Here is a 13607-nt window from a genome sequence, read left to right on the forward strand (position 1 = left end):
CGACACAGGGCACCTCCGCTGCTGCCAAGTGCCTGTGTTCTGATAAGCGTTATTTCCTTTTAGCGTTAATGCTGTTAATTCAGCAAAGGATCGAGCGCTTTCTTTTGTTCAACGCACACTGGTTTTATACGTGCTGACCTAAATAAAGTTCTATGAAATGTAACTAGACTGCATCCGAATGAACGCTATACTATAGTGATAAACAGAGTCGTAATAAGCAACGGGGCGGTCAAGAGTGCTAAAGAGTTTGGCGCCCCCTGGGAAGGGGAAGAAAAACACAACGTACATCGTTCACATTCCTTCTGATATATATATATATATATATATATATATATATATATATATATATATATATATATATATATATATATATATAGAGAGAGAGAGAGAGAGAGAGAGAGAGAGCTTAGAAGTCCGTCCCGGAGCTCTTTCAGGCTAGCGCGTTTTTCTTTTTTAATTATGAGGTTTTACGTGCCAAAACTACGATCTGATTAATAGGCACACAGTCGTCGGGGGCTCCACAAATTTGGACCACCTGGGGTTTTTTAACGAGTACCTAAATCTATAGGTACACGGGTGTTTTCGCATTTCGCCCCCATCGAAATGCGGCCGCGGTGGCCGGGATTCGACCCCGCTACCTGGTGCTCAGTGGACCAACACCATTGCCGCTAAGCAACCGCTGCGGGTATGGATGTAGCGCGGAATGCATTATTGCGATCTGTGCAGCACATCATGCATTACTGACGAATGTACCTGGAGTGACGTACACAAAACATTCAGGGTGCCAGACCTGGCCGCAGGAGTTGACGATCTGCTCCGAAGGGCCGAACCCGTGGCCGCACTTGCAGCACGCCATCACGTCAAGCATGGGCAGCACGGTGACTCTGGAGGCTCGGTCCCTGCAGAGGATATATATATGGGAGTAATAAGATGAAACTCGCATACTACGTATTTTAGCCTGCCTAGCAGGACTGACTTCACTTTTTGTTTTCCTGACGACATCCCAGGAATGCTGCAAGAAGCAGAAGATACACGGTACAATTTCGCGTTAGATTCGACGTACAATAACTGTACATGTTTCCATCACGCTCCATTGAAATCGGCGTGCAGTCAGACTGGGCATCTTTCAGAGGCGTCGTATACCCCGTACGCCGTATCGGGTACACACCGTCGTGACATGTGTTTCCTGCCATAATGGTTGTCGCAAGACGATTGGCAAAGGTAAACGGGACTGGGGCAGAACGCAAGGTTTTTCGGCCCACATTACGCCCGAGGAAGGAACGTAAGCAGCATACTTTTCCACAAGCTGTATATACAGCATCGACGCACGTGCCGAAATAACATGGACCGAAAATAGGCGTGCGCAAAACGTGGGAGCAGAAGGATGGGGGACAGGCCAACATCTTTACTATATAATCGGGAGGGGCGAGGGTGGGGGAAGTTGAGAAAGGAGGAGGAGTGTTATTTACTGCAGGCGGGTCTAGCCTTGCAAGAGCTGCCGGCAATAGCTCCGCCAGGACGCCACCTTTCAAACGCGGTAGGGTTTCAAGCCCTTCGTACATTCCATCTGGTAAAGGCCTGTTTACGCTCGAGCCGCCCATCACCGCGAGCCGCACCGCACGCTTGGGGTTGCGCGAAAAATTGCACGTATCCAGCACTTGTGCACAAATTGCCGTTTACACTGTGTACACAGTGTGTACCTTGCACATTGTAAATCAAAATTTGTGCACAAGTGTTTGATACTTGCAATCTTTCGCGCGACCGCAAGCGTGCGGTGCGGCTTGCGGTGATGGGCCGCTCGAGCGTAAACAGGCCCTAACAGCGGTACCCGGTAACACGAGGAACTTGCACCCGCAGCGCAGCAGTGTGAGCGTTACCCATTCCACGTCGACCCACGGGACATCGCCGTTCACGTTCCAACCCCGTAACGTGGAGGAGCTTTAGAAGGAGCCGAAGACCGTCGCTCCTAAATATCCAGTGCCCTCGTGGAAGCAAAATGTCCCTCGGGCTTGAGTGTAGGACCATCTTGTGATTCAGTATATTCATAAATAATTTACTTTCTGCGTCAAGTTAAGGACACTCAACAAATAATGGTCGATGTGATCTGCGGGTGGCACAAAAGGGACAATAGGGAATGCAGGTTGCATCTCCTATTCATAATGTGTCTATCGCAGGTAGATGTATTAAGTGTATAAAGCAGGTAGATTGGTTCTTTTTTTTTTCGAATTAATTAGGGCAGGTGGCCACGTATCATATGAGGGCAGCCAACTGAACCGATGCAGTCCTTGCACATGCGTAAAAGTTCTAGTAGTGATCTACAAAGCTAATAATCATAAGTCAATGCTCATAGCTTTCAGTCTGATAAGCCATGTGCTTATTTTTCCTAATCCTTCAAGTATACGCGACTCTTAAAAAGAATCCAATATAATACCTTCGAACTCTGATCGCGTGAGCAAGCTCAGCTGGAAAATTAGCACGCCAACTCAATCCTTCAGCGCGTATATTTTGGTAATTTAAATGACCTGTGCATCCCCATGTTTCACGACATTTTATGTGATTGCTGCAGGCCTGCCCTGTCGCCTCTAAGCTGCGGACATCTGTGCCGGCGGAGGTCGGGAAAGCAGGTCAAAGCACAGCTGTGTGCCTGTGTGCACTACATGTATGCACTACGCCGGCCATTGTCCAGTGTCTTGCACTGGACAATGGCCGGTCGACTTTAAGCCTTGAAAGCAAAGCTTTCATTGTTGTAATTTTTTTTCTTTATCTGTGGGAACATCCGCATGACGTTTGTTTTATTGTAAAGTGAGCTCAGTGCAAGGGTCTTTCAAGGTCGATCGCAACTAAGAAAGTAGTTGGGCTATGTTATGCATAATTCGACTCAGTGAATTGGACATGATTAGACGACTGCAGATGACGCTGTGTTGTTTTTCCCTTGTCCGTATTGTGTTCCCGCGCTGCAAATACAATCGAGTGGGACATTAATTTCGCAGTAAAACTTAAAAATTATGTATACAGTTATGGTACTAATACTGTTTTCCAAAGTAACCCCTCTGTAACTTTTGGCGCTACTGTGATTGTTTTGGCCGCATCGTGACCGCTCAGAAGTAGAGGTTGCTGCCACAGTGATAGAAAGCAGCGGCAGTGATCGGGATCACTGCCTTTCGCCTTTCAGCAACTGTCGAGGCCATGTCGTGTCTGTCACATAGTCTGCTCTCCGCACTGTGCCTGGGATTTCATATGAAATGGCGTTTTATTACTTTATATATGTGGTAGCAGATCGCTCTTCCACAATCTCCAATACGTGGCTCGTGGACGCGATACCTGAAACTGTTGCACATGCGTTATGCGCGTCGCCCGTGCGGACAACGCTAAATAAGAACGCCGTTACATATATAGTCCGAAAATTTTCTCATCGTTACTGCGGTTCATGTACATTATAGGTTGGAATCCCGATCAACCTTGAAAGACCCTGTTGAACAGCTGCTTGCGTTTGTTTTCTGAACTTTAATCAGTTCGTTTTTCTTTTTTTTTGTCTTTTTCACTGCACATGTCATCGTTGGCACACTATAATGTGCCGTTTAGTTGTACGCTGATATTTTTTCCCGCCGAATACTATTACGCGAGTGCGACGGAGTAGCAGGAAGCATGCCGCTTCCATTCTCACCATATGAACCTCATATACCTACGACGCACGGTGAGACCATGGCCGCAAAAGCGGGGCGTGTATATCAGCCGAATCGGAACGCACTCATTAACGCCGTAACGGAGCACACGTAATGGGGGAGCAACGCTGTCGGAATATTCGGCCGCGCCTATACACGCACGTTTATGAGTAGAGGTATATTAAATCGGCTGTTGCCGAGTTGGAATGGCACAGCTCGATAAATTATCAATAAGAACTGGGTAGGTGAGAAATGATCGTCGCCTAATGTTAGAAATCACGCATGGTGGGACAGGGAAAAAAAGCTGGGCAACTGATCTGCATTCACTCATTGATCATTAGGCGGAATCTAGGTGAGCCTTTGTGAGCAAGCGGCCACGCGAGTTAAGCGATTAACTGCAACATATTCGCATATCTTCGTCGTTGTGTGCAACGTACGTGCAAGGAGCGCAGTGCATGTCTGTCTGTCTTAAGGGCTCCTGGCGGCCGCCACCAGTATAACCTTGCGGACAGTCCCCAGCGGAGGAAGCGGGAATGTCGCGTAATAGATAGCAGCGTCTTTATGCGCCTCGCACGCCGACATACTCATTTCGTAAGAAGGACCGGCGCTATAAGCTTATACGATCGGCACAGCTATGTAGGTCATATATATGTATATATACGAGCGTTACGAGAGTCGAGGAGAAAGCGGTGATTATCACCTCTGAATCTTCCGCTAACGAAACTTACTGCATTGTGCACTGATGTGACGCCCGATCGGAGCACGAACTTCTTCGTTCATTTATCAAGGACAGCGTATACGGTGTACATATGTACCATGCTGTCACAAAAAGTATTTCAAGGCTTTCAAGTATAAGGTAATAACAGGCTATAGGCGACCATATCTGTCTCTCGTGGTGTTCTGTCTTTCTTTCATTGAGCCTAATTAGAGTTTCTTTAAAGGAATTGGGAAGCTCAGTAGTTTCTCACATTGTGATGTAAATTCCAGTAACATAGCTGATTTTAATGTTGACAGACACTATATATATATATAGGGTGAAATATGGCCGATGAGCTGCCTTTTCCAGACGTTGATTTTCTGGGACAGACATAACCTGCCTTGTCTGATTGGGAACACATCATTTGCAATTTTCTCAACGTGCCTGGTATTATTTCTAACTGAAACTTCTGTGATTATTTGAAACATTGGCTAGATAATTTTAGTAAAATTATCGAGTACATCAAATAAAACAATCGAAGCTATATGGCGGACAAATCACAATACCACACATTGGTATATTTCTCGTCGCAGTATTGAGTGAGTGAGTGAGTGAGTGAGTGAGTGAGTGAGTGAGTGAGTGAGTGAGTGAGTGAGTGAGTGAGTGAGTGAGTGAGTGAGTGAGTGAGTGAGTGAGTGAGTGAGTGAGTGAGTGAGTGAGTGAGTGAGTGAGTGAGTGAGTGAGTGAGTGAGTGAGTGAGTGAGTGAGTGAGTGAGTGAGTGAGTGAGTGAGTGAGTGAGTGAGTGAGTGAGTGAGAGTTATTTGGCTTCCAATTTAGTTGGTTAGTTTACTAGTGTTTGTTTCTCTGTCTGTCTCGAGGTGATGTAGAGCTAGAATATGAATAAGGACTTCATAATGGCAGAACAGGGAAGGAAACGACAACTCAAGAGGCTGCCTTATACCTTTCTTGCTTTGTTCACTTGCCCGCGCATGTTCCTCCTTCATGAATACCAACAGCTAACTCAACTTCATGAACCCATTGTAGCGCAAATGAAAACGAACACAAAAAACACAGGATAGGACACCTTGGGCGCCCGGGGTGTCCGGTCTTGTGTTTATTGCGTCTGTTTTTATGTCGCTACAATAATGACATCAAGTGTCAACCAACTAGCCCAAGAACAAGTTATCCCGACTCAACATCTTGTCCTTCTGAATGACTGCAGCTGGACAGATAGCAAAGGACGTAACATCGTCAAGACGTTCGCTTGAAGCAAGGGTCGAACTCTCTTGCGAGAACCACCGTGATGGCTCGGTGGATATGGCGCTGTCCTGCTGAGCACAAGGTCGCGGGCTCGATTCCTGGCCGTGGCGACCGCATGCCGATGAGGGCTGAGTGCGAAAAACGCTCGTGTGCCGTGCTATAGGTACACGTTGAAGAACCATCACTACTGTGTCACTCGTAATTCTCATTGTGCATTCTTCCCAGTATGCCGTTGCCGTGGTCTTTACCATTGACTAAGAGATGGGTTGTATTGAATTGCGTAGCTTTCTGGCTAACGTACATGATAAAATTCCTGGATGCAAACACGGACAAGAAAAAACTCGCCCCAAGGGAGAGTAAGATGCTGTCTTCGCGCGATGACAGTACGCTAAATCATCGTCCAAGAACGCCTACCTAGTCGAACGCCGGAATGTCATATTGAATGTTGCATAGCGCAGTGTTTCCGCCCACTTTGCCTTGCGATATCCTAAATGCGTCTCACGGTAGGCTAAACTAACAGCCATGGAAACGCGGCAAACGCATACGACAGCGCCTTCGTGGTTTGTTTGACATGAACTATATCGCAGAGCCACTTGGGATGGGGGAGGGGAGGTGTTGTGCAATGTCCACATACATGCTATACAATGACGCGGTGAGATCCGATGGAACAGTCGAGGCATCCGAGGTGCCGTTGCGGCTGTAGTGCTCACTTGTTGAAAACAAATCGTCTCATATATATATATATATATATATATATATATATATATATATATATATATATATATATATATATATATATATATATATATATATATGCCGTTGCCGTGGTCTTTACCATTGACTAAGAGATGGGTTGATGGGTTGTAGAGATGGGTTGTATGGGTTGTCAATCGGTAGAGCATCGCACGCGACATGCGAAGGTTGTGGGTTCGGTTCCCACCTGCGGCAAGTTGTTTTTTCATCCACTTTAATTTCCATTAATTTATCATTAATTTATTTCATTTATTAAGCACATGCAATTTCCCCTATGTTGTACTTGGTGTCAGTGTTTGTTGGCTTCTCATTATATGACTAATAATTATCGGGTCCCTCGGTTAACCCCCTTTCTTCTCGTTTATTACATAACGAGGGTCTCGAATCCGGCAACATTGATGCCTTCAGGTAGCATATGTGGGTTTATTGACCAGTTGCCTTCACCCGAAAAGATCACGTTCTCGTGACGCCTGCGGCAAAAACGACGTTCCACGTCCGCCGCCAAGGTCTGTGAGTGGGGGCGCTGGCTAACACTCCCAGGGTTCTACTAGTACACATAAATACCCAAGAAAGTGGATGGGGAAACGCCGCCGTGGTAGCTCAATTGGTAGAGCATCGCACGCGACATGCGAAGGTTGTGGGTTCGGTTCCCACCTGCGGCAAGTTGTTTTTTCATCCACTTTAATTTCCATTAATTTATCATTAATTTATTTCATTTATTAAGCACATGCAATTTCCCCTATGTTGTACTTGGTGTCAGTGTTTGTTGGCTTCTCATTATATGACTAATAATTATCGGGTCCCTCGGTTAACCCCCTTTCTTCTCGTTTACATATATATATATATATATATATATATATATATATATATATATATATATATATATATATATATATATATATATATATATATATATATATATATATATATATATATTTGAAAGCAGTCAACGACAATATTCCGCCACGCCACGTTGCTCTTGAATAGACCATAATCCGCAACTGTTACATGAAATGCTTTGAGTATGCGTCAGAAAGAACTCCATTAATGTAACTAATACAGATAGTTGTAAATGGGAGAGGCGCTGGAGGTCTCTCGACAAGCATCAGGAATGCTCGACATCTTACAAACCTTTAGACCTTGAAGCTAGGAGCCGGTTAAAGCTGCATAATTAATTATGCGTGGTGGTCGTTGTAGGCGTACCGCGTAGCCTTGCACAAATTGCTGATTTTACACATCATCCTATATAGCGTGAAGACATCAATTCTATCCTTGAGATTATTAGTTCTGACTGTTCGCGCTCGCGAGCTTCGGCTTTTGCAGCAAGATTGATAGGTGGCTATACGGTAAGTTGAAATTAATCTTGAGAAAATTAGATAGGCGCTGTCTCATCGGATATCTATCTATCTATCTATCTATCTATCTATCTATCTATCTATCTATCTATCTATCTATCTATCTATCTATCTATCTATCTATCTATCTATCTATCTATCTATCTATCTATCTATCTATCTATCTATCTATCTATCTATCTATCTATCTATCTATCTATCTATCTATCTATCTATCTATCTATCTATCTATCTATCTATCTATCTATCTATCTATCTATCTCGGGCGCGAGCTCTCCTTTTTTCTTCATGTCGGTCGTTAACTGGTGTTTCAACAATGACAAAGGCTACGCACAATAGAGTCCTTCATGCAGTAACGTATGCCCCTGGCTATGCATGAATTTAGCCTGACTCTGTTATGTTCCTTACTCTACAGCTACAGGTTGTGTTTCGTAGAATATATGTACAACACGCTGTCACGTATACGTTAACTCCACCTCACATAGCCAGCGAGCTTCGTTTGACCAGGACATGCGGAGATTTCTCCCCTGGATCCCCGGCTGTTTGCGGAGGTGCCGACATAACAGCAGAGATAGCCTCAAAGTGCGCTGACAGATGTGCGCAATAGCATGTACACATCACAAGGCGACCCGCAATGTTGCCTGAACTATGCACGAGTTACTGCGGAAGACTCACGCTGAAGGCACGGCGTTCTTGAGTGTCAAGTGTGCGGGCGGCGGCGGCAACGGTGGTGGTTCCTCTTCGCTGCCGGTGCTCTTTCGCGGGGCGCCGCCATTTGCCTTGACGCCTTTCGATGTTGGCGTCACGTTTGCGTAGTCCCCGCTCGTGTCCGACTTCGTGTCGGACGTTGAATCTGACAGCGAGAGACCCTGCACGGCCCTGCGAAGCTGCTCGGACCTTCGCTGGTACAGCTCGGACGAGTCCAGTGACAGGTTCATCGTGGCGAAGGAACACGCGACGGCCGCGGACACGCGGAACTCCGGTTAAGTAGAGCGCACCGGTGAGGCTTCGAGGCTTGTCGCAAAGACGCCACAATCTCGTAGGGCAGACGGCCGAGATACGGTAAACAGACCCTTTCCTGGCGCCTTGTCATACGATAACGAACGAGAGAGGCGCGTACGTCCGCCTCGGAAAGGCGCGGGTTCTCTTTCCCTCCGCATCACTCACGCGACGCTCTCTTGACTCCACGTCGTGATGTGAAAGGTGCGCTTTACACAGAATGAATTAGTACACCTGATGTTGCATGATTTGTTTGGACCACTTATGGTCGATATGCATCGCCTTCAGCCTCCGAGATAGTTGGTGTGCTGGTGTCGAAGACTGCAAAGCGAATACATGCCTTGTACGATTTAATCATGCGACCCTGTATAGCACAATTTTAGGTACCAGATAGCTGCCCCACGAGGTCTGGTGGCATTGACGAAATCGGTTCGAAAGATATGCAACTTGAAAAATGTACTGTTATTTGCAAAATTTCGGCACCGTTCGTTCCGTGTAATCCGGTTGTTTGGGATGTTGTCGCGGAAGGATAAAACCGGGTCATTAACCAACTGTCATCAGCCCCCCCTCCCCCTCTCCTTTGGGCACAACCCGACAAGAGGGCCACTCCTCCAGTGAAATCAACTCGTTCAGCACAAGTACATTTTAAGGGAGTGGAACTTCTATTGTAACTTTATTGACTGGTGTCCAATAGCAGAAACTGCAGAAGGGGCCATTTTGTTAGTATGCATGCTTCTGACTGCATGCCGACACACACGTGGAGAATGATTCATAGTCGGAATTGCCTCGTATCACCCCGTGTTATTATCCTTCAATTATTTAACACTTTAACATTGTGTTGAAAAGGGCTGGTTGGTTCATCTTCAGGATAAATACAGGAACAGCGCAACACAGGACAAGCGAGAAAAGAGCAGAGGACAGAGCGCTCTGTCCTGTGCTCTTTACTCGCTCGTCCTGTGTAGCGCTGTTCCTGTATTTATTGTAACAATTTGTTTCTGGAAAAGCCTATTAGTTGAAAACATCCAACTAAATAAATAATTATCAACCACACAAATTGCTTTGGAAGCCGCGTTCTTGTACACACATCTTACGGTTAACTGGTCAGTTAGGCGCTACCACATTCATACCCATATTGCAGGCACGTACCCAGGATTTTTTTTGGCGGGGGCCCCCTACCCAAGGTAACTTTTCTATGAAAATGAGGGAGTGGGAAGGGATGGGGCGGAGGTACCTTTACTAGTACAAATGTGAATAATGCCCACCATTCGCAATAGAGACGCGTGAACCCGCAAAAGAGAAATGAAATAAGGTGTACCTCACAGGTACGCCTGTGACATATATATATATATATATATATATATATATATATATATATATATATATATATATATATATATATGAAGTTAATCAACAAGCGTAAGACAGCTGACATAAGCAACTATAATATGGATAGAATTGAACATGCTCTCAGGAACAGAGGAAGCCTAAAAGCAGTGAAGAAGAAACTAGGAATAGGCAAGAATCAGATGTATGCGTTAAGAGACAAAGCCGGCAATATCGCTACTAATATGGATGAGATAGTTCAAGTGGCTGAGGAATTCTATAGAGATTTACACAGTACCAGTGGCACCCACGACGATAATGTGAGGGAGAATAGTCTAGAGGAATTTGAAATCCCACAAGTAACGCCGGAAGAAGTAAAGAACGCCTTGGGAGCTATGCAAAGGGGAAAGGCAGCTGGAGAGAATCAGGTAACAACAGGTTTGTTGAAGGATGGTGGGTACATTGTTCTAGAAAGACTGGCCACCCTATATACACAGTGCCTCATGACCTCGAGCATACCGGAATCTTGGAAGAACGCTAACATAATCCTAATCCATAAGAAAGGGGACGCCAAAGACTTGAAAAATGATAGACCTATCAGCTTACTGTCCGTTGCCTACAAAGTATTTACTAAGGTAATCGCTAATAGGATCAGGAACAACTTAGACATCTGTCAACCAAAGGACCAGGCAGGATTCCGTAAAGGCTACTGAACAATAGACCATATTCACACCATCAATCAGGTGATAGAGAAATGTGCGGAATATAACCAACCCTTATATGTAGCTTTCATTGATTATGAAAAAGCGTTTGATTCAGTCGAAACCTCAGCAGTCATGGAGGCATTACGGAATCAGGGGGTAGATGAGTCATACGTAAAAACACTGAAAGATAGCTATAGCGGCTCCACAGGCACCGTACTCCTCCATAAAGAAAACAACAAAAACCCAATAAAGAAAGGCGTCAGACAGGGAGATACGATCTCTCCAACGCTGTTCACAGCGTGTTTGCAGGAGGTATTCCGAGATCAGGAGTGGGAAGAATTGGGGATAAAAGTTGATGGAGAATACCTTAGTAACTTGCGATTCGCTGATGATATTGCCTTGCTTAGTAACTCAGGAGAACAATTGCAATGCATGCTCACTGACCTGGAGAGGCAAAGCAGAAGGGTGGGTCTGAAAATTAATCTGCAGAAAACTAAAGTTATGGTAAACAGTCTCGGAAGAGAACAGCAGTTTACGATAGGTAGCGAGGCACTGGAAGTGGTAAGGGAATACATATACTTCAGGTAGTGACCACGGATCCGGATCATGAGACTGAAATAACCAGAAGAATAAGAATGGGCTGGGGTGCGTTTGGCAGGCATTCTCAAATCATGAACAGCAGGTTGCCACTATCCCTCAAGAGAAAAGTGTACGACAGCTGTGTCTTACCAGTACTCACGTATGGAGCAGAAACCTGGAGGCTTACGAAAAGGGTTCTGCTTAAATTAAGGACGACGCAACGAGCTATGGAAAGAACAATGATAGGTGTAACGTTAAGGGATAAGAAAAGAACAGATTGGGTGAGGGAACAAACGCGAGTTAATGACATCTTAGTTAAAATCAAGAAAAAGAAATGGGCATGGGCAGGACATGTAATGAGGAGGGAAGATAACCGATGGTCATTAAGGGTTACGGACTGGATTCCAGGGGAAGGGAAGCGTAGCAGGGGGTGGCAGAAAGTTAGGTGGGCGGATGACATTAAGAAGTTTGCAGGGACAACATGGCCACAATTACTACATGACCGGGGTAGTTGGAAAAGTATGGGAGAGGTCTTTGCCCTGCAGTGGGTGTAACATATATATATATATATATATATATATATATATATATATATATATATATATATATATATATATATATATATATATATATATATATCGGACGCTGCGGCCCGTAGCAAGAAGCACGAAAGAAATGAATGAATGAATGAATCCTTTTCTCTGCTCTCTGTCTCCCAATTTTAACCCCTTCGGTCTCTCGGGGTCACGTCATTTTCGGCCAATCGTCGAGCCAGCTCAGGTGTCGTCATTTTCCTCCATTGGTAGGCGCTCGTGCAAGTGCCGTCACAATCTACTCAGGGGCGTCGCTCCAAGGGCTCCAATGTCCGAGGGGTGACTTGCCATGGCGTTGTCTCCGGGTTTGCAAGCGCTCAGCGGGGGGAGACGGGTTGTTTTCGAGCGACCTTTCAGAGCTGCAAAACAACTAACTTCGCTAGAGACGCAGATTACCTGAAACCGCGCCAGGCTCCCGTTGCGCTTTCGGGAAGAGTCAAGCAGTGTGACAATAGCTCCACGTGCGGCGCACGAGGTGGGGTTCGCCAACTTGTCCGACAGGTCCGGGAACGTGTTAGATGCGTAACTGCGCACCTTAATTGGGTGCGACGGCGATTGGATGTGGTCTGGTGAACTCGAGTGATGCCAGGAAAAGGGTCCGTATCTAACAAGACGTTCAGTCGCGGACAGAATATTATGGACCATGAAATCTAAGAAAAAGCTGAATATCTCCGCAACCTCACAACGCAATCTGGTATTTGCATTTTGGACCTCGACTAGAATATGCTAACAACGTTGTCGTGGACAGTTTTACTGGTTACTGCTACAGGCTGCTCGGGACTTGAACGTTTTCGGAGATCCCGTGGTCCATTTTATTCTGCCCGCGACTGTACATTGCGCCCATCGCTGGAAGATTAGAAAAACACCCACATTAGCACAGCAGAGAAATGGCTCTGTCAGGCGGCTCTACTGATAACTGTAGAAGCGTCGTTCAAAACACACAGAGTCATTCTCCACTTCCTGCTGCGTTTTCTCTACTTCCTTTTTTTAAAGATGTTGATCCATAAATATTTTCACAAACAGTTAAATTTGTTAATTTTCACTTGTGTTTCCTGTTTGGCCGATGGACGTGCTTTTCAGGGCTCCGTGGCGGCGACGTAATCATAAGTTTTTTTTGCATGCTTTGAGCTTGCTTCTGTATTCGATTTGCGTTTTTTTTTTCAGCCTTTAAATAATAATTGGGTAGTTTTCAGTTTTCTTTATTTCTCTCTTTTTTTTTCGTGTGCGCGGATGTGTTTCGTGTATATTTGGTTTTGAAGGGTAGTCAGCGCATCCTTTCACACCAACACGCCCCACCGGGTGGGACCCTAAGTCTTTATAGCCTTTAAATAGTAGTTTGGAAGCATCAAGACTATAGCAATTATTGGTTTTACTGTGTGTGCTTTGGTATCAGGAATATTGATTTGGTAGGAAAGTGAGAACGTGGCCGCGAGGTTGAACACGTGCGAAAGCGTGTCATACCTTAAGTCTGTGCGGCATTGATTGCTTTTAAAACATTGGTGAGAATTACTTTGTGGCATGTTAAGGATTTAGATCCTGTGCGTATCGGTTTTTGCCAGAAGGCATGTGCTCTGCGTTATTATAGTATTTGGATTAGAAAAAGCCGTGCAATACATGGCAAGAAAGCCGGGAAAGCGGGCAGTGAGCGGGGGGTCCCTCAAGGCAGACGAGGGGACGGATG

At 45.4% G+C, this 13607-nt stretch overlaps 1 protein-coding gene across 2 annotated transcripts in view; it reads right to left on the reverse strand.

Moving 5' to 3' along the window:
* The window catches only part of LOC135914535 (LIM and senescent cell antigen-like-containing domain protein 1), a 29751-nt gene that overhangs the window by 12264 nt on the left and 3880 nt on the right, over positions 1-13607 (reverse strand). The window contains exons 1-2 of one of the 2 annotated variants that reach the window (XM_065447448.1): positions 8404-8802; positions 768-899 (exon numbers count right to left, since the gene is read on the reverse strand). In XM_065447448.1, the coding sequence (XP_065303520.1) occupies positions 768-899; positions 8404-8666 (395 nt within the window). In that variant the 5' untranslated portion in view covers positions 8667-8802. Of the gene's footprint in view, positions 1-767; positions 900-8403; positions 8803-13607 lie in introns of those variants that run through there. The other variant, XM_065447456.1, reaches the window with a different exon arrangement.

This window comes from Dermacentor albipictus, chromosome 1 (genome assembly GCF_038994185.2).
Source record: "Dermacentor albipictus isolate Rhodes 1998 colony chromosome 1, USDA_Dalb.pri_finalv2, whole genome shotgun sequence".
NCBI lineage: Eukaryota > Metazoa > Arthropoda > Arachnida > Ixodida > Ixodidae > Dermacentor > Dermacentor albipictus.